Source organism: Rhinatrema bivittatum, chromosome 9, assembly GCF_901001135.1.
Source record: "Rhinatrema bivittatum chromosome 9, aRhiBiv1.1, whole genome shotgun sequence".
NCBI lineage: Eukaryota > Metazoa > Chordata > Amphibia > Gymnophiona > Rhinatrematidae > Rhinatrema > Rhinatrema bivittatum.
In genome coordinates, this window is record NC_042623.1 from 253717759 (window position 1) to 253738966 (window position 21208).

At 41.7% G+C, this 21208-nt stretch overlaps 2 protein-coding genes across 12 annotated transcripts in view; one reads left to right on the forward strand and one right to left on the reverse strand.

The window, feature by feature from the left end:
- LRRC31 (leucine rich repeat containing 31) overlaps nucleotides 1–17785 on the forward strand; it is an 84326-nt gene extending 66541 nt beyond the window's left edge. For 3 of the 7 annotated variants that reach the window (XM_029616522.1, XM_029616525.1, XM_029616523.1), the window contains 3 exons: nucleotides 273–440; nucleotides 2229–2396; nucleotides 16426–17626. In XM_029616522.1, the coding sequence (XP_029472382.1) occupies nucleotides 273–440; nucleotides 2229–2396; nucleotides 16426–16772 (683 nt within the window). In that variant the 3' untranslated portion in view covers nucleotides 16773–17626. Of the gene's footprint in view, nucleotides 1–272; nucleotides 441–2228; nucleotides 2397–16425 lie in introns of all 7 variants that reach the window. The other 4 variants (XM_029616526.1, XM_029616528.1, XM_029616527.1 and 1 more) reach the window with 3 other exon arrangements.
- The window catches only part of LRRIQ4 (leucine rich repeats and IQ motif containing 4), a 112485-nt gene that overhangs the window by 930 nt on the left and 90347 nt on the right, over nucleotides 1–21208 (reverse strand). For 4 of the 5 annotated variants that reach the window (XR_003858696.1, XR_003858693.1, XR_003858694.1 and 1 more), the window contains one exon: nucleotides 18407–18564. Coding sequence is in view for 1 of the 5 variants with exons in the window: in XM_029616530.1 (XP_029472390.1) it covers nucleotides 18418–18564 (147 nt within the window). In the remaining 4 variants the exon portion in view is untranslated. Of the gene's footprint in view, nucleotides 1–17860; nucleotides 18565–21208 lie in introns of those variants that run through there. The other variant, XM_029616530.1, reaches the window with a different exon arrangement.

A 21208-nucleotide genomic window follows, 5' to 3' on the forward strand; every position in this document is an offset into this window, starting at 1 on the left:
GAAATGTTAGTTACCTCTGTCATTGGATTTTGGTATTGATGTATACACAGAAGGCTAGATATACTTTCCGTATTTTTACCTAGGCAGTTAGTTCTAAGTTTCATAAAAATCTTTGCTTTCATGATGCAGCTACGAGAGCAGCCTTGTGAGCAGGATAATAAAATAAGTTAGAGCTAATGTGAAAGAAGCTATTTACCTGAGGGATGGACTTGTGCTGATAAAAGAAACATGTTAGATATTTTACTTAATACTGAGAAGTGTTGTTTTTGTAGCTCAGGTAATACCTCTTCTTGCAAGTCTTGAAGTACTGAATATATCATCCAATAAGAACATTGGAAGGGCCTGTGAGCACCTTCTGAGTAGGCTCAGGTTTTTGCCAAAGCTGAAATCTGTCTTTGTCAACAACTGTGCATTACAGGAGGGCTCCTTCACTGCTTTGGGTAAGAACTTTACTCTCTTAAAACATGCCGAATGCTATTAATCTGAAAAAAAAAAAAAAAAATTTGCCACCAGGCAACTGGAATATTTTAGGGACAAAAAAAATTGCTGTATGCTGCAAATTTCAGGATTCTCTTCCATTTTTCTTGAATTAAAAAAAAGAAATTCTGGGGGAGGGGGAATTTGCTTGCTTGTTTACCTTTATGCTGATATTTTTTCTTGGAAGTTACTGGTATGTGTACTGTACTAGGTCAGACTTTGACATCTGTCCCCCAGCAGCTGAATAGACAGTAAACCTGTCTGATGTGAGGAGATAAGGAAGAATGATTTTAGCCTTTACTTTAAAGGCATTGTAAACTATTCCTGCATGAAATTTTCCTAAATTGTATGTATTTACATTTATATTCCACCATTCAGGCACTTCAAAGCAGATTATATTCAAGAACAATAGGTGTTTCTCTGTCCTCAGAGGGTTTACAGTCTGAGGGCCCTATGTAATGTATTTTGCCTCTAGAATCAAAATGGGAGAGAACCTTTAGTAAATAACCCTCTGTGTTTGTACTTGAGGCCAAAGTTGCAAGGAGAGGCAGTGGGATTTGAAACCTGGCTTCCATGGTTCACAGTCTGCTGCTCTAACCGCTTGCAGTTTTTCTAACTGATCCTGATTATCACCTACTTAAAAGTGGACTTGAAAGTCAGCTGTGCTGTAGTATGATGCTATACCTTCATACAAGAAAAACTTTAAAAAAGTGCATTTTTTCCTCCATAATTGCAAGTGCCAGGAACTTAATTCACTTCCTGTTATGTTTGTCATCTTTCCCCAGCTCCCTAAAGCTAATGTGGACAGAACACTTCCCAACCATGCGGTGCCAATTTGCCCTGACAAGCTGCCTTTTTTGCACCCCAGTGCTATGGCTGAGTTATAGGACCAGCCTATTTATCATTTTTTTTCAGCAGCTGAAAAGAATTTCCCTAGCAAGTTGCCTTGGAACAGTTGGTACACTGCACAAAGAAAAGAGGGAATCAAATTAAATGGACTTCCTCTCTGCTCCCTTTTAAAGCAGGATTGTTTGTCAAAAAACGTTAGAATACAGATGTCACTTATGTTTTTCAGAGCATCCATGTAATTACTACAAATGAGTGTTCTGTTCCATATCCCTTATGCCAAATACTTTTTGTTTTATTTTTATTGATGCACTGTGCATTTTAAACCATTAGTCAAATTGAATACTAATTTTTGCCCATAGACACAGAATTGGAAAAATCCTAAGTCATGCCTTTTAAGTGAGCTAAGATATTAAGGGACCAACGTACTAAAGTGCATTATTGGTAAAAGAAAACCATTTAATTTATTACTATATCGTGATTTATATAGCACATACCAGATGCATGCAGTGCTGTACAGACACATAATTGACAAATGCCTGCATTATCTATCACAACACATTAGCAGTGCTGTTAATGTGTATAAACTAGCTTGCATCAGAGTTCATGCAAAATCTATGCTAATGAGATGCAAAAGTATTTAAAATAACTCATTGTTTAGCACAGGAAAAACTGTCATGTGTAAAATATAATGTAGACACAAGTTTTTATGTTTAACTACACTTTTGTGGTAAGGTGTGCCTCAATTGCATCTCATGAACATCTGCTGTTAATGTCTGGTACTAACATGAATATTAACACAATTTAGTACATTAGCCTTTAAGTAATGAAAGCGTTTTGCAGGTGATAGTCCTTGTAAATTCATGTTACTTTAGCAATGAAGTTTTGTATTTTCTTTTTTTCAGCTGAGGCTACTCTTCACCTTTCAGGAATGGAGGAATTAGATCTGTCATGGAATAAGTGTGTTGGTGGAAACTTAAAAAAACTTTTGGATGCAATGAGTGTTGCAACAGACCTTCAAGTGCTGAGTCTGAATAGCTGTAATCTGGTGACTGAAGATCTGGCCGAGCTAGGTCTGTATAAAAAGGCATAAACCAGTGAGAGGGGGCACACTTCAAGTGCATGGCAAAATGCAGAGCGTTGAATGTTAAATGTCTGTTAATGCTGTCTAGTGCCACCACCTTTTAAGTGCTGATTCTTTCATTTAAAAGAACTTGACTTGTAAATCAGCTATATGTAAGTGTTTATTCTGTATAGTACAGGATAGGCAACTAAGATATCTGCAGCAGGACACTTGCAAGGGAGTTGTTTGGAATATTAGATGATCGAGCGGTTAAAGGGGCACTTATGGAAGATAAGGTTATTGCAGAAAAAGTAAATTAATTCTTTCCTTCAGTGTTTACTGGTGAGGATGTTGGGGAGATATCTGTACCAGAGATGGTTTTCAAGGGTGATTCAGATGAACTGAACCAAATTTATGGTGAACCTGGAAGATGTAGGAGGCCAGATTGAAAACTGAAGAGTAGCAAATCACCAGGATCAACTAGTATACATACCGGGTTCTGAAAGAACTCAAATATGAAACTTCAGACCTATTACCATAATTTTTTAACCTATCATTAAAATAGCCTATTATACCCGAAGACTTTAAAAAGGGCTCCCGGGGTGATCTGGAAAACTATAGACCGGTGAACCTGATTTCAGTGAGAAATTGTGGAAACTATTCTAAAAAACAAAATTACAGAACGTATAGCTAGACATTGTTTAATGCAGAGGTTCCCAACCTTTTTTCGGCTGGGACACACCTGACAGATGGTTCTCACATGCATGACACACTGAACATGACAGTCATGGGGCTATATGTAAACATACACTCTGCGTCCACGGGAACCCCCTAGACCTCGACAGTGGGTCAGAACAGAACTAGGTCATTACCCATACAACTCACCATACAAAAAAGATGTTCTGGTGACATCTTAGTAAAAGCAAAACAAACTCCCTTTACTACTAGGTACAATAGCCTCTTTATGAAAAGACAGTAATTTACCACTAATGCATATCCTATTGGGAAAACACAACTAATAAGATTGATACAAATGCCTACATGCTAGTAAAATACCTCACCTCAGTCACACACAGAGCAACCTTCACCAAGGACAGAAAGACCACAAATTTATAAATTTGGAGACAGAAACTGGAATGGAAAACCAAAAAAGCCACTCTGCATGCAGTGCAAACCTGGAGAAATGGAAACAAATGTAGCAGCTAACATAGTCCCAGGATCTGCAATAATGCAAACAAACTAATCTGCACAAAGTTACACCTGCATTATGGCGCACACTCCAACAGTAACAACCCTATGTATGAAAAGGTAACACTACAAATATTAAACCAGGCCCTAAACACCAATATACTTCATGAGGTTACTGGAAACCGCAAGGGGGAGGACAAAGATGTTTCACTCCTTTCAGGAAATGGGCCGCCATAGGATGAGCTGACAAGGAACCACCATTCACTTGGCCCCTGAAACAGGCAAGAGCTGCTACTTGTACCTTTAAGGGCCAAACCTTTATTCAAGCTATCCTGCAAAAATTCCAAAATGAGCAGGATCTTAGCCGAATGAGGAAGAGTACCTCGATCCTCACACCAGGCCTCAAACACTTGCCAAGCTCACACACAGGCCAAGGAAATGGAGAACTTTCTAACTCTAAGCAAAGTGGAAATCACTGCCACAGAGTATTCACGTTTCAGCAATTGAGCCTTCTCAAAGGCCATACCATAAGACAAAACAGTCTGATCTTCATGAAGAACCAGACCATGACTTAGCAGGTTCCTGTTTGCCGGAAGTCGAAGGAGCCATTGCAAATCCGCACACCACGGCCTCCTGGGCCAATTTGGAGCAACCAAGAGCACTGTCCCTATGTAGCGCTCAATTCTTTGGATCAATCTGCCTAACATGGGCTGTGGAGGGAAAGGCATGCAGCAACTTGTTTTCTGGCCACTCCTGCTCTAGGGCATTGATCCCCAACGACTTCGGATCTCTCTTGCATCTGAAGAATTGCAGAACTTTCGCATTGCAAGGTTGCCAGGAGGTCTAGGAATGAGGGCCCCCAGCGATCCAGAATCAGCTGAAACGTCTCATCTGACAAAGCCCATTCTCCTGGGTCCAGACTCTCCCTGCTGCAAAAGTCTGCTCTTACATTGTTTTTTCCTGCTTTGTGTGAGGCTGAGATCTGGAAATGCACTTCTTCTTTTTTTTTTTTAATTGAAATATTTTATTGGCAACCACATCAATACAAATGCAAACAAGTGTCAAGTATACTTATATCATAATATATCATTTAAATGTTTTAAGTTATGTCAAAATAGAGAACCTAGACATGGAATAATAAAACCAAATCAGACTAGCTGTGATTTGTAAAGCAAGATTTATATAATTTAGCTTTTACATAACATCCCGTCCCACCCAAAAACCCAATGCTCAAGAAATCTGACAAGGCAGTTGGTAACCATAACCATCCAGCAGCCTTTCCATAGCAATGCCGCCACAGGATCCCATCCCAAATAAATATATTGTTAGCTATAAGAACATAAGAAAATGCCATACTGGGTCAGACCAAGGGTCCATCAAGCCCAGGATCCTGTTTCCAACAGTGGCCAATCCAGGCCATAAGAACCTGGCAAGTACCCCAAAAACTAAGTCTATTCCATGTAACCATTGCTTCTCAGCATCGATAGAAAGTAATAAGAAGGAAGAGGGGGTGGAGCAAGATGGCTCCCGGATCGGTAGCACTGTTTGACTGCTGCGGAGCGTTTTGCTGACAAACTTATTTCCTGAAGTCAATATGCCTCCAAAAAGAGAAGGCAGGGTGAGGAATTACCCTTCTACCACCACCCTGCCCTCCGGGCAAAAGACTATTCTACAGAGTACCGCGATACCCATACAAATAGGGAACAGCGATCTGGCTGTTAGGACGCTTGGAGGAGAAGCCGACCTAACCTTGGATGAAATATCGCTGAGGCCACTGCCCGCCGCCAGAGAAACTTCGACACCGCACTCGAGGCTGAGCTCCAAAATTGGGCTACAAGCCTCGCAGGAGGAGGGAGCTATGCCGGATGATTTCCCTGCATCAAACCTTCAAGAGACCGAAGGGGGTTTGCCCGGTGAGTTTGATCAGGAGGGAGGGGAGGTACAGGCGGTTGTTGGAGGAGAGAGGCCTGTTGCCTCCCCTAGTCCCTTTACCGGAGCAATGTTAGGCTTAAAGAAGCCTGAGGTGGTGACTTTAGAAGCACTATGGAATTTGTCATCTCCCATAGCGCAATTCTGCAAGGACTGTTCAGCTAAAATAAATGTGCTTTCCCAGCAATTGGACTCATTAAATTAAAACTTTGAGGCACAAAAGCAGGAGGCCTCGGGGAATTTTGAAAGGACAGAAAATGAAATAAAGCAAGTGAAATCAGTACAAAATGTTATCATTCAGAATTGTGGAAATATTAATAGAAAAATAGAGAACATTGAAAATGTGCTAAGACATCTTAATTTACGTGTATTGAATATTCCCAGGATTGTGGGGGAATTTCCTCTGAGTACAATTAAAAAGGTATTTTTCTGAAATATTGGAATTTCCTTCTCAAAGTACCCCATCCCTGGATAGAGAAGGTACAGAGAAGGGCTACCAAAATGATACAGGGAATGGAACAGCTCCCCTATGAGGAAAGACTAAAGAGGTTAGGACTTTTCAGCTTGGAGAAGAGACGGCTGAGTGGGGATATGATAGAGGTGTTTAAAATCACGAGAGGTCTAGAACGGGTAGATGTGAATCAGTTTTTTACTCTTTCGGATAATAAAAAGACTAGGGGGCACTCCATGAAGTTAGCATGTGGCACATTTAAAACTAATCGGAGAAAGTTCTTTTTCACTCAACACACAAACTCTGGAATTTGTTGCAGAGGATGTGGTTAGTGTAGTTAGTTATAGCTGTGTTTAAAAAAGGATTGGATAAGTTCTTGGAGGAGAAGTCCATTACCTGCTATTAATTAAGTTGACTTAGAAAATAGCCACTGCTATTACTAGCAACGGTAACATGGAATAGGCTTAGTTTTTGGGTACTTTCCAGGTTCTTATGGCCTGGATTGGCCACTGTTGGAAACAGGATGCTGGGCTTGATGGACCCTTGGTCTGACCCAGAATGGCATATTCTTATGTTCCTACCAAATAAGAACAGACAACTCGTACAAGAAACTCCAAGAGACTTTGCTAATTTAACAGAGTTTCTTGAATCATCTGGATTTGAAATAAGAACATAAGAAATTGCCATGCTGGGACAGACCAAGGGTCCATCAAGCCCAGCATCCTGTTTCCAACAGAGGCCAAAAACCAGGCCACAAGAACCTGGCAATTACCCAAACACTAAGAAGAATCCATGCTACTGATGCAATTAATAGCAGTGGCTATTCCCTAAGTATAATTGATTAATAGCCATTAATGGACTTCTCCTCCAAGAACTTATCCAAACCTTTTTTGAACCCAGATACACTAACTGCACTACCACATCCTCTGGCAACAAATTCCAGAGCTTTATTGTGCATTGAGTGAAAGAATTTTCTCCGATTAGTCTTAAACGTGTTACTTGCTAACTTCATGGAATGCCCCCTAGTCCTTCTATTATTCGAAAGTGTAAATAACTGAGTCACATCTACTCGTTCAAGACCTCTCATGATCTTAAAGACCTCTATCATATCCCCCCTCAGCCGTGTCTTCTCCAAGCTGAACAGCCCTAACCTCTTCAGCCTTTCCTCATAGGGGAGCTGTTCCATCCCCTTTATCATTTTGGTTGCCCTTCTCTGTACCTTCTCCATCGCAACTATATCTTTTTTGAGATATGGCGACCAGAATTGTACACAGTATTCAAGGTGCGGTCTCACCATGGAGCGATACAGAGGCATTATGACATTTTCCGTTCTATTAAACATTCCCTTCCTAATAATTCCTAACATTCTATTTGCTTTTTTGACTGCTGCAGCACACTGAGCCGACAATTTTAAAGTATCCACTATGATGCCTAGATCTTTTTCCTGGGTGGTAGCTCCTAATATGGAACCTAACATCGTGTAACTACAGCAAGGGTTATTTTTCCCTATGGGCAACACCTTGCACTTGTCCACATTAAATTTAATCTGCCATTTGGATGCCCAATCTTCCAGTCTTGCAAGGTCCTCCTGTAATGTATCACAGTCTGCCTGTGATTTAACTACTCTGAATAATTTGTTTCCTACTCTCTGTTTCCTGTCTTTTAACCAGTTTGTAATCCACGAAAGGACATCGCCTCCTATCCCATGACTTTTTAGTTTTCGTAGAAGCCTCTCATGAGGGACTTTGTCAAACGCCTTCTGAAAATCCAAATACACTACATCTACCGGTTCACCTTTATCCACATGTTTATTAACCCTTCAAAAAAATGAAGCAGATTTGTTAGGCAAGACTTCCCTTGGGTAAATCTGTGTTGACTATGTCCCATTAAATCATGTCTTTCTATATGCTCTACAATTTTGATCTTGAGAATAGTTTCCACTATTTTTCCCGGCACTGAAGTCAGGCTCACTGGTCTATTTACCCGGATCGCCCCTGGAGCCTTTTTTAAATATTGGGGTTACATTGGCCACCCTCCAGTCTTCAGGTACAATGGATGACTTTAATGATAGGTTACAAATTTTAACTAATAGATCAGAAATTTCATTTTTCAGTTCCTTCAGAACCCTAGGATGCATACCATCTGGTCCAGGTGATTTGCTACTCTTTAGTTTGTCAATCTGGCCTACTACATCTTCCAGGTTCACAGTGATTTCGTTCAGTTCGTCTGAGTCATTACCCCTGAAAACCATCTCCGGAACTGGTATCTCCCCAACATCCTCATTAGTAAACACGGAGGCAAATAATTCATTTAGTCTTTCTGCAATGGCCTTATCTTCCCTAAGAGCCCCTTTAACCCCTCTGTCATCTAATGGTCCAACAGACTCCCTCACAGGTTTCTTGCTTTGGATATATTTTAAAAAGTTTTTATTAGGAGTTTTTGTCTCTATGGCCAACTTCATTTCAAATTCTCTCTTCGCCTGTCTTATCAATGTTTTACACTTAACTTGGCAATGCTTATGTTTTATCCTATTTTCTTCAGATGGATCCTTCTTCCAATTTTTGAAGGATTTTTTTTGGCTAAAATAGCCTCTTTCACCTCACCTTTTAACCATGACTGTAATCGTTTTGCCTTCCTTCCACCTTTCTTAATGCGCGGAATACATATGGACTGCGCCTCTAGGATTGTATTTTTAAACAATGTCCAAGCCTGTTGAACACTTTTAACCTTTGCAGCTGCACCTTTCAGTTTTTTTCTAACTATTTTCCTCATCTTATCAAAGTTTCCCTTTTTAAAATTTAGTGTTAGAGCTGCAGATTTACTTATTGTCCCCCTTCCAGTTATTAGTTTAAATTTGATCATGTTATGATCACTGTTGCCAAGTGGCCCCACCACCGTTACTTCTTTCACCAAATCTTGCGTTCCACTAAGAATTAAATCTAAAATAGCTCCCTCTCTTGTAGGTTCCTGAACCAATTGCTCTGAAATAATTGAAAGATGCACATAACTGATCACTTTCTATAATGAGAAAGATCTTACAGATGTGGTGATTTATTTTAAGAAAATGGATGCTTTATTCATGGGAGCAAAGATCAGATTTTACCCCGATTTGACACAGTCTACGCAAACCAAAAGAAAAGGCTTCCTGGTATTGAACAAGAGACACTTGCGTTAGGAGCCTCATTTTTCCTGATCTTCCTTGACATATCAGCTGCTTTTGATACTGTAAATTATTCCATCCTTTTAAACAGACTAAATGAAATTGGTCTATATGATACCACCTTTAACTGGTTCTCCTCATACCTACATAATAATCTTACATTGTCAAAACCAATTACAATGAATGCAATCAAATTCCTCTCACTCATGGTGTTCCTCAAGTATCCTCTTTATCCTCAACTCTTTTCAATATCTACTTGCTTCCATTATGTAAATTACTTTCAAATCTTAACTTAAATTATTTCATTTATGCCGATGATGTTCAGATTCTTTTACCTATTAACTCTGACCTTACTAATACACTGAGCCTCTGTAATTCTTACCTTAATGCTATACAAAAATTACTAATGCAAATATCACTTAATCTTAATCATAAGACAGAAATTTTATATATAGACAATAAATCCTCTCCTGAAATAGACATTCATCTTAATAACCTTCTATCTAATAATAACATTCTTTTCAAAACAAGAGACCTCTGAGTCACTTTAGACTCAGAATTCTGCTACAAACATATCAACAACATGATCAAAGAAGGTTTCTACAAACTTCAAATTTTAAAAAGAATTAAACCTCTCCATCATGACTTCAGTTTAGTTTTGCGAACTCTGCTATTATCCAAATTAGACTATTGCAATTCTATACTCCTTGGACTACCTTCTACTACCATCACTCCACTTCAATTATTACAAAATGCAGCTGCACGACTTCTCGTTAATCACAAAAAATCGGATCACATCTCCTCAGTACTAAAAGATTTACACTTGTTACCTATTCTTTATAGAATACAGTATGACTGTCTCTTACTCACAAAATATTATATAATACGACAAACTGGATGGATACAACCATATCTTTCCAAATCTCAAGGTGATCCCTACGATCCTCTAACACTGGTCTTCTTGAAATACCACCTACGAAGAGATCCTGTCTTACGTCAACAAAACAATGTGCATTCTCAATTGCTGGTCCAACATTGTGGAATTCACTTCCTATTGAATTAAGACTGGAAACTTCTACTCAAACCTTCAAAAAGAATTTAAAAACTTTACTATTCCTAAAAGCTTTTCCAATATAATTATATTAATTTTTTTACTCTACTTATTCTTTTTCATTTTTCCTCTCCACTATAATTCTCTCTATTATTCTATGTAACACAATTATTTTTATATTCTTCACATTGTAACTGTTTATCTTTTTTGTTGTATGTAAACCGATGTGACGGATATGACTGAATGTCGGTATACAAATAAATAAAAATGCGCAGTGAAATACAATAGGAACAGTTACATTTTCTTTTAGCCTGAACAGTTGAAGGATTTTTTACAATCAAAAAGCTCAGTTGCAGCTTGAAAATATTTCGTACTCATAGTAATTGGAATAATGTGGGTATCTAGGGCTGCCTTTGAATGTGATGTAATATTACCTTTTTTCTCCTCTGATTTCCTTTCACCCCCTCCTATTTATGGTGATCTACTGGGTAACAAAGTAATGGAATTACCTGTGATTGTGAGCTCCCCAGCCCAAGGTGGATGCATCTGTAGTTAGTTATTTGTGGGACTGGTTGCTGGAAGGGTAGGCCCTTGCGTAAATTGTCCTCGTTCACCCACCATAGTAGAGATGAAACGTAGCTGGTGGGTTACTTGAATTGAAGAATGCAGTGGTTGAATGGCTTGGATCCATTGTGATCATAAAGTCCATTGAGTTACTCTCATGGCCAGCCTTGCCAGAGGAGTGACATAAACTGTGGAGGCCATGTGGCCTAGTAGGATTAGAAATTGAGCTGACGCTAGTTGTGTGGAGCACATGCCCTTTGCCAGGAGGGAAAGTGTGTTTGCACGATGTTGTGGTAGGAAGGCTTTTGATAGGGTAGTGTCTAAGTCTGCACCTATGAATTGAAGTAGGTGTGACTGTGTTAGGTGGGATTTTTGATAGTTGATGAGAAATCCTGTGGAGTGAAGGAGAGCAATCGTTTGAGAGAAGTGAGAGCTCCTTGTTAAGATTGACTTCTGATGAGCCAGTCATCTAAATATGGAAATACATGGACACTTTTCTTGTGCAAGTGACCTGCAAGTACTGCTAGACACTTTGTGAATACTCTGGGAGCAGATGCAAGTCCGAACGGGAGGACTTTGTATTGTAAATGTTGATGACCTACCATGAAGCGTAGGTATTTACGATGAGGAGGAAATATTGGAATGTGAGCGTAAGCGTCTTGAAGATCCAGAGAGCAAAGCCAATCCCCTTTTTGTAGAAGTGGAAGCATGGTGCCTAGAGAAACCATCCTGAACTTTTCTTTTTTTTAGAAATTTGTTGAGATTCCTGAGATCTAGGATGGGTCTTAGGCCTCCGGTTTTCTTTGGAATGAGGAAGTAACGGGAGTAGAATCCTCTGCCCTGCTGAGACCGGGGCACCGGTTCTATAGCCCTCGCTTTCAGAAGGGTGGATAATTCCGTTTGCAGGTGAAGCAAATGGGTTTTGCTGAGATGGGAATGACGAGGTGGACAATCTGGAGGAATGGTTGTGAAATTGAGTTGATAACATCTGTGTATAATTGAGAGGACCTATTGGTCTGATGTTATGGATGTCCAAGTGCTGTAAAAATTCGACAGTCTTCCTCCCACGGGTAGTGTTGTATAGGGATTGGAATAGAGGCCTTGCTCTCTGGATGTGACTTCAAAATCCAGTTGCAGGTCCAGTTTGCGAAGGAGGTTGAGGTTTGGGTGCTCTCTGGTGCCTCTGTTGTGGTCGCTGTTGGGACCTTGAAGGCCGCGGCCTGGATGATGGAGGATAATATCTCCTCTGTCGATTAAATGGCCGCCTGGTGTCCCGTCTAGGAGGTCTGCGAGTAGCATGGGTATCATGCGGAAGAGAGGATAATTGCCTCAGAGTCTCCATATGCTCGCATAGTTAGGATACTGCGTCTTGCACTTTAGTGCCAAAGAGATTATCACCCAGGCAAGGGAGGTCAACAAGCTTATCTTGCACTTCTGGTCGTAAGTCAGATGCTTTAAGCCAAGCCCACCTCCAAGCACTAACTCCTGAAGCAGCAATTCTTGAGACAGTTTCGTAGGCATCATAAGCGGCTCTCACCTCGTGTTTGCCGGTATCTAAACCTTTGGTAATGATATTCTGCGCTGCTTCTTGGTACTGTGCAGGTAGGGATGGGATGAACTCCTCTATTTGCTTCCAGAGGTTTCTCTGGTGTTGGGTCATATAGAGATGGTATACTGAAATCCTAGAAGAGAGCATGGCTCCCTGATAGATTTTTCGACCCATTTGATCGAGGAATCGATTGTCCTTCCTGGGAGGAATAGAGGAATGGGTCCGAGATCGCCTGGAACGCTTCTGTGCAGATTCTACGACCACCGAATGGTGGGGAAGCTGAGGTTTCTGGTAACCTGGTGCAGACTGCACGAGGTATGTAGCATCTATTCTTTTGTTTACTGCAGGAACAGTGCATGGATGTTCCCAGATGCGTTGCTGTAACTGCAGCAGAACTTCATGAATAGGGATGGCGAGAGTATTTATTTATTTATTTATTTAGCATTTGTTTATATACCAAGGTACAGCTGACATAGCCTTCACTCCGGTTTACATTATAACAAACCAGTTACATTTAACTTCATAAATGTTTGGGAGGATCAACAAACTGGAGTATTTCTAGAGTTTGTTGTCTGTCATCGCTCTCTGTCTGCAGTTTGAATGGTATAGAATCTGCCATTTCTTGGATGAAGGTAGAAAATGAAAAATCCTCTGGCGGGGATTGTTTCTTAGCTTGAGGTGGCGAGGGGTCAGACATGAATTCTTCTGATGAGAACTCTGATGAAGTATCTGACCAGGTATCATACGCAGAAGGTTGTTGAATAGGTGTAGGCTTAGGAAGGGGAGAAACACCTGAGGTCCAGGTTGAGTATCATCAGAGAAATTATCCTCTTGTTCCTCCTGCACTGGATTAGCAGGTAAGGAAGCTAGTAGGTCTTGATACCTTTTGGTTAGAATATCGTGTAGTTGTGACTAAGAACATAAGAACATGCCATGCTGGGTCAGACCAAGGGTCCATCAAGCCCAGCATCCTGTTTCCAACAGAGGCCAAAACCAGGCCACAAGAACCTGGCAATTACCCAAACACCAAGAAGATCCCATGCTACTGATGCAATTAATAGCAGTGGCTATTCCCTAAGTAAAATTGATTAATAGTCGTTAATGGACTTCTCCTCCAAGAACTTATCCAAACCTTTTTTGAACCCAGCTACACTAACTGCACTAACCACATCCTCTGGCAACAAATTCCAGAGCTTTATTGTGCGTTGAGTGAAAAAGAATTTTCTCTGATTAATCTTAAATGTGCTACTTGCTAACTTCATGGAGTGCCCCCTAGTCCTTCTATTATCCGAAAGTGTAAATAACTGATTCACATCTACTCGTTCAAGACCTCTCATGATCTTAAAGACCTCTATCATATCCCCCCTCAGCCGTCTCTTCTCCAAGCTGAACAGCCCTAACCTCTTCAGCCTTTCCTCATAGGGGAACTGTTCCATCCCCTTTATCATTTTGGTTGACCTTCTCTGTACCTTCTCCATCGCAACTATATCTGTTTTGAGATGCGGCGACCAGAATTGTACACAGTATTCAAGGTACGGTCTCACCATGGAGCAATACAGAGCCATTATGACATTTTCTGTTTTATTAACCATTCCCTTCCTAATAATTCCTAACATTCTATTTGCTTTTTTGACTGCTGCAGCACACTGAGCGGACGATTTTAAAGTATTATCCACTATGATGCCTAGATCTTTTTCCTGGGTGGTAGCTCCTAATATGGAATCTAACATCATGTAACTACAGCAAGGGTTATTTTTCCCTATATGCAACACCTTGCACTTATCCACATTAAATTTCATCTGCCATTTGGATGCCCAATCTTCCAGTCTTGCAAGGTCCTCCTGTAATGCATCTAAAGTATCAGAAGATGCAGATGGATGCTTTGGCATCGAATGTTTCATTTTCATGGATGCCTTGAGTCTTGTTGTCGATGCCCTTTGAGAAGGGTGTGAGGTAGGTGCCGTCGTGTAAACTAATTTTGGTTGTAGGGCAGACGAGGCAGCCAAAGTCTGTTTGAAGAAAAGAAAATGTCAACAATTGGTCTGGACCGAGGGCATCGATGAAATTGTGGCCACTTTCGTCGATGGAACTTGGAGATATGATGAAGGAATCGAGGGTAGCATCTCCGTTAACATCTGTGCCTTTGGCATCGAAGATTGCATCCATGGTATCGTTATAGCCATCGACATCGGTGCTGGAGGTAGTAGCGCGGCTGGCGGAGTTTCCGGCATCGGCATAACCGCCAGCATTGGCACGGTGGCCGGCATCAGCGTAATAGCCGGCATCGTAATAGCCGGCATCGGCGATGACGCCGGTATTTGTGCCTGAAAGGCTTCGGTGACCATCTGTTTGATTAGACTTAGTAAGTCTGGCGCCGGTGGTAAAACTTGGGCAATCGATGTCGACGGCGATACCGACGGAGGAGGTACCGGAACCGATGATGCAGAAGTCAGCGGGGGATTGCATGGCTTGTGCCGCTTCGTAGTCGGTTCCTCTGGGGGAGGAAGCGACGAAGACACCGAGGATCGATGCCATCGGAGCTTGTGCTTAGGCCTCGATTCCAACACTGACCTGGTCGATGGTACTGGTGACGGAGCATCACCAGATTCCTCGATTCTCCGTTTTTTTAAGAGAATTTTCTTAGTGACCCCCGTTGGTTATGACTTTGTCGAGGTAGTCGGTGAAGGCAATGATTTAAGATGAAAAAGCTGAGACATTTTCTCCTGTCTGTTTTCTGCCCTTCGGGGTCATTTCCTGACACTTCTCACATGAAGTAATTTCATGTTTCTCTCCCAAACAGATTACACATTCTATGTGTGGATCTGTAACAGACATGGTTCGGTTGCAAGCTGGACACTTTTTGAAACCTGAAGCCATGTTTCTGATCGACAGCCGTCGATGAGGTGAGAGAGAGAAATCCTGAGAAGAAATTTTCCAAAAATATTTTCTGTCACCATACGGTGAAGAATGAGATTTAGTGAGACCCCAATGGGGAGATTTGAGAAAAAATATGACTTTTCCAGTCAGAATTAGTGAGAGATTCTCACAGGGCTCCTGTGTCTGCGATGCTGAGTGCAGCGCGGAAAAAAGAAGACTGAAGTGAGACCCCTGTGGCAGGGAATATCATGGCATGCTGGGCATGCTCAGTAGCCTCAAGCACCTTCTGTCAAAGGTTTCTAGAAACTTTGACAGAAGGTTTTTCCCGCAATAGGGCTCCGTTGGTGACATCACCCATATGTGAAGACTAGCATCCTGCTTGTCCTGGGATAAAAGCAGTTTTTTCTGCTTTTCTGTTCACTTGCAGGCGTTAATTTCTGAGAGTAAAATGTGCGGCTTAGCTGCACATTACTTTCTGTATTGCGGGTATTAACTAATAGGCTCATCAACATGCATTTGCATGTGATGAGCGCTATTAGTTTCCGGGGGGGTGGCCGCGTGTTTTCCATGCGCTATTACCTCTTACAGTATAAGGGGTGGTAATAGTGCGTCAAAAATGCACGGCCAACCGGGGACTAAATGGTGTGTGCTCAGCTGAGCGCACTGTTCTGTATTGACCTGTTTATAAAACAAGAGGTGTGAACATTTCATGATGCCTAGTTTCCTTGTTTGGTATAGAAATTTGCACATATTTGGCTATGTGAATTTCTGTTCAATCAGTGCATCATTAAACATTAGAAACAGTTATTACCTATAGGAAAGTAGGCAAGAGTCAGTAAGTGACCACAGTCAGTAACCAAGGCAGTGTAGGTTTAAAATGTTTGATGACCTCACTATATGCTCTCACCTCTCTGAGATTTCAATTGAACTGAACTGAGTCTGAATTGTTTGCCAATAGGATAGAAAAAGAAGAGGGGATTCTAAGTGTTGAGGGTGTCGAGTACATGAAAAGTGTGAGCTAATGGCTATGGGTGCTCTTAGTATGTGTAGCATAAAGTTTGATGAACAGTGTAAAAGATTTTGGGGGGCAAAAACGGATCCAGTGATCTTACAAAGCCAGCTTCCCTACCCCTTTTTTTTTTCTTTTCTATAACTGTAACATGAATATTTTTTATGACTGCGACAATTATCTTAAACTTATTTTGCTGCACTGTTAAGATATTTTCTAGTCATGTTTTTCTCTGATAAAACTGTTACTCATTATTTTCAGCATCTGTGATACAAGCTGGTCACTTGGAACGACTACAGAAGCTGGATCTTTCCTACAATGACTCTGTTGCTGATGAAGGCTGGACTGTTTTCTTTCAGTGTTTGCATAAGTTAAAAGATCTTTCAGATCTGGATATTAGTCTTCGCCCATTGTCCTCTCGTTATTGTGGTGCATGGTTTGGCAGTTTATTGGCCAGTTTAATCAAAATGCCCACTCTCACAGACTTTGGAGTGCAACGATGGGTTCTGACAACACTAGAGCAGCGACAATTGGAGAGCTTTAATAAGAAAAATAAAAGGGATATTCACTTTGACTGTTGCTGTTCTGCACAAGATATTACTAAATAGTATTCAGAAACATTCATCCATTGTGCTTAGTGTTGCACTTCAGGAATTGTTGCTGTTTGGTCATCTGGACTTTTGCTTCCAGGCTTTTTAACACATTAATATGTGCTCTGTTTTTTTTGTGGTTGCAGAAGGATTGCTAATGCCCTTTTAATCTTTCCTTCTCTCCTATAGTAGTTGAACCATCATAATAGAAGCACAATGTTTGTTCAAGTGCCTTTCTGGTGGTTGTTTGATGTTGAATTGAAACTCCCTTTCCATCAGTCTGTGAACCTCAGCAGAAACGTTTGTCTCAGCCTAAGGAGCAGAACACTCAGGCCTAGGGAACAACCTAAAGCATTGTGCTTGGCTTTGCACAGCACTAGAACTGCCACTGCCCACATGCAGTACTGTGATCTGTGCTGTTGTAGTGCTGGGCAACAACAAGGAGACTATGAGAGGAGTTGCACTCTGCTGTGATGTGAACATAAGGATGGATGAGTGGAAGTAAATGTCTCCTTATCTAATAAAGTACTTTGCCAAAAAAAAGTATTCATAAATTGTTTTAAAAGATATATTAGAAAGTTCTAAAGACTATTAGATGGGCTCAAGGCTCAAACATGTTATGATCTATAATTAGATATGCATCAACGAGAATTCCAATTAGGAAAAAATGCAAAACATCTTTAATGCTGCAGTGTGTACTGCCACTCATAGGTTAGAGCTCCAGCAAGAAAAATCAAGTTCCTGCCACTTGCAATTATGAAAGAAGAAAATTCACTATTGTAAAGAAATTTTTCTCTAAGAATATACAGCAGCTATACACCAATGACTATACATTTCAGCCCAGCATAATGTGCTATACACCAATGGCTATACATTTTAGCCCAGTGTTCACATCCTTTCTCTTTACACTATAGACCCATTTCCAGTGTGATAGTATCTGTATGTTCCTTAGAGCTTCAGAACTTGTTTTCTTGCTTTTTGATTGGCTTGTCAGTGTAGCGATAATGGCTGAAGCCATTGTAGGACACTGGTAGAGTTGCTGGGCCATAATCGGTAGCTGAAATCCTGCAACTGTAGGCTTATATTCAGTATAACAGCAAATGAGATGCAGTGTACAGAATGAGTCATTAAAATATTAAGATATATAGTCAGGAAAAGACAACTTTCATGTTGTGAAAAGAGGTATTAGTTTTTTATTTTATTTAAAAGTATTTATATACCGTTTTTTTGTTACCTTACCACAGTATGGGGCTAATATAACATATTTCATATTCTTTTGGACTGAGGGGATACAGACCAGCTGACTTCATTTTTCGAACTGCTAATAGAGAAGGTTCATGATTTTAAGCTGATTTACTGGAAAACTTTGTTCTCTTTTGTTTTCAATAGCATGCAGTGAAAAAGATGCTCTGAGCAAGCTAAATGCTAAGGCAGCCAGTTTTCAATACATAACACAAACTTGCAATTGTTTGCTTCAGTAATATTTTTCTATTTTCCTATCTTATGTACAGTTTTTTGCAAATTAATCTTGTTTTAGGGGTGAGTGAGACATACAAAAACATCAGTTCTCTCTCTCTTTGGGCTTATTTATATTTGATTTACACTTTATTTTTGTCACCCTTTCTACTAGATTCCAGCATAATTTTTCCTACCAGCTGTGCTGTTACTTCTTTTTAACTTTTCCTTTTCCAGCTTTCTTGCCTTTCTTGCCCTTCTTGCCTTTCTTTCCTTTAGGTCCTCGTAGTTTTAGCAGATACTCAAAGGGGCCGAAGCCTTTACGTACCATGATACCTCGCCACCATGCCTGGATCTGCAATAAAGAAACTTATTGAGAATACTGGAAGAGAAACTGTAGGGTTTACCCTGCATTATCCTCTGCTACCTGATTACAGCTCAGCCAAGACTGCTCTTTTAACCTTGTCATGTAATTGCAGTCAACAGCAGTACTTTGCTTTCTTTATTTATAGTTGTTGAGTAGGAACATCAGCTTGTTTACAAATGGGTCCCTGTGGGCAACAGAGTGTACAGAAAAGTAAACAGCATAATTACCTACAGCGGTAGTTATAGCTTTAGTATGTAAGTTGCTAGATATCCATCCGAGCTAAATTCTGACTGAATTAGAGGTGTGAAAAAAATCACACACGGAAATGCAGGGGCCTCCCAGAAATACCAGATTTTGCTAATGCTATGATGGTCACTCGTAAAATCTGTGTGGCCTTATTGGCCACCAATGAGAGAGGAGATAATCTGCGATGCACAGAGGTAGTGGTTGAGCAGGCACACAAAGCGCTAGGGGAATGCTCCTTGAAATGCGCTGAAAAATATCATAGCCTGTTTACACAGCTACCTTTATAAAGGAAGATTTGCGGCGATGCACTCAACGTGTGTCACCTTTCAGCTGGGAGGGCTATGAACTGCAGCTATTTAATGATTTAACTCCAGCTACCCTACGCCGCCGAAGAGAGGTTCAACCCTTGACCACTCTCCTCCGGAAAGAGAACTTGTGCTATCGGTGGATATACCCCTGGGGCATTGCTTTCACGATTCAAAGAGTCACATCTCAAGTGAAAACCATAGCAGAGGCAGTTCCGATTTTGCAGTTGGCGGGTCTAGATACTACTACCCTGGATAAGCCACAAGCCAAACTTACCACCCAAAGCCTGCTGCAGTGGCAACGTGTGGGGAAAAGTGGCCGGCGTCTCATGAGGAACCCAGCAGGCCTTGATAGCTTCGGTCCTGGGAGGCCGATTTGACCACAAGGATCCATCTGCACCTGAACTGCACACATGCCCATTGACTCAAGAGTGTGACTGGTAGCGGTTACATCGATGACCTGGTTTGGGGCTGGAAGCACACAGCAGTGACATATGGAGCTCCAAACCACCCAGGACGATTGCCTAGAAGAACCGCGTCCTAGGAATAGATTTGAGACTCGGGGGAATTTCAGGGGTAATGTTGGCATATATCCCTAAGGGGAAGTTCATTTTAACAGTTTGGTTGGAGGTTTCGGCATGTTATATTTTGAGAGAAAGAAAATCAGTTTTGCATAATTAGGACTGATGATAGCAGGGAATTATTTGATTTAGCTGCTAATCGGCATTCAACAGCTTGGCAGGGGGGTGAGGAGGGGGGAAGTTTGATAACACAGTGCAATGTTTCTAGCTCGTTAGGTTGACTGAGTACAAATTATATCATTCATGGGCAGAGACATGGGGGTGGGGGAGAGGGAGGGAGCAGATTTGTATATTTGATTTGTTACTATAGCAGGAGGAAGGTGTGGGGTGGAATCATAGGTGCTTTTAGCTGATCTTGTGTGTATCAATCAACACAAAGGGCCTAAACTCCCCAAATAAGAGGGCAATGCTATTCAAGGAACTCACACGACTCTCCACCACTATAGCTTTTATTCAGGAAACCCACCTGAGACGACGAGATGAGCGGTTACTGATTTCCCGACGCTATCCCTTACAATATTTCACACCAGCCACGGTGAATCGGTGATATAGTGGGGTGGGTATTCTTTTTCACCATAGTTTGCTTGGCAGGTACAGAACCAATATAGAGATCCACAGGGGCACTTAATATTGCAGACCTTGATTAATGACAAACCCATGGTGTTGGCAAGTGTTTACTGCCGTCCCACCCAGCAAAGGGAGATTTCCTAGCGTGTAGCAGATGGACTCAAAACAAATGGGTATAGTGTGCTCGTGCTAGCAGTTGGAGACGGATCTGACGTCAGCACGGGTACATATACCCCCACAGGAAGTGAAGCAATTCAGTAATTTCCGTCTCCAAAGCAGTTTGGAGCTACCCACGCTCGCTGAGCGTGTTTTCCAAATTCTATCGACTAAATTCTTAGAAGAAATCTACTGCAGATGAGCCCCGCACTCCTGTGGTGATACCAGGCAGTCACTCCCCCAGTTGAGTTTCCCGAGCTGACTTCCGTGGTCCCTCGGAGGTAGGAGCCTTGGTCCAGTGGCCGGTTCGCGGCAGGAACCCAGCCCCCGAGTGAGAAGGGCTCGGGCGCGGCTTGGCCCCCGAGCGGTTCGGGCGCGGCCTAGAGGCAGCCTCGGTCCCGGCGTGGACTTGGCCCCCGAGTGGTTCGGACGCGGCCTAGAGGCAGCGGGTGCACTTCCTTAAGCGCAGTGGTGAAGGTATCCCCTCTCCCCCCGCAGCCGGAGACCGCCCGGGTCGCAGCCGGGAAGCGCCGAAGACAAGGTAAGGCGTACATCTTTACTTGGTCTCCGAGGAAGAGTGGACTAATTGGGCCTGCCTACGAGGCCACCCGTCTGGGAGGTCGCCATTTTTGCCTACCTACTTTTCTTTTCTACTTAAGCGCTTTTGCTTGTTAAACGCACGTTCGCGATAGGCGCACGTTGTTAGCGCACGCGATGGGCACATGTTCTTTGAGCGCACGATGGGCGCATGTTAGCGCACGCGATGGGCGCATGTTG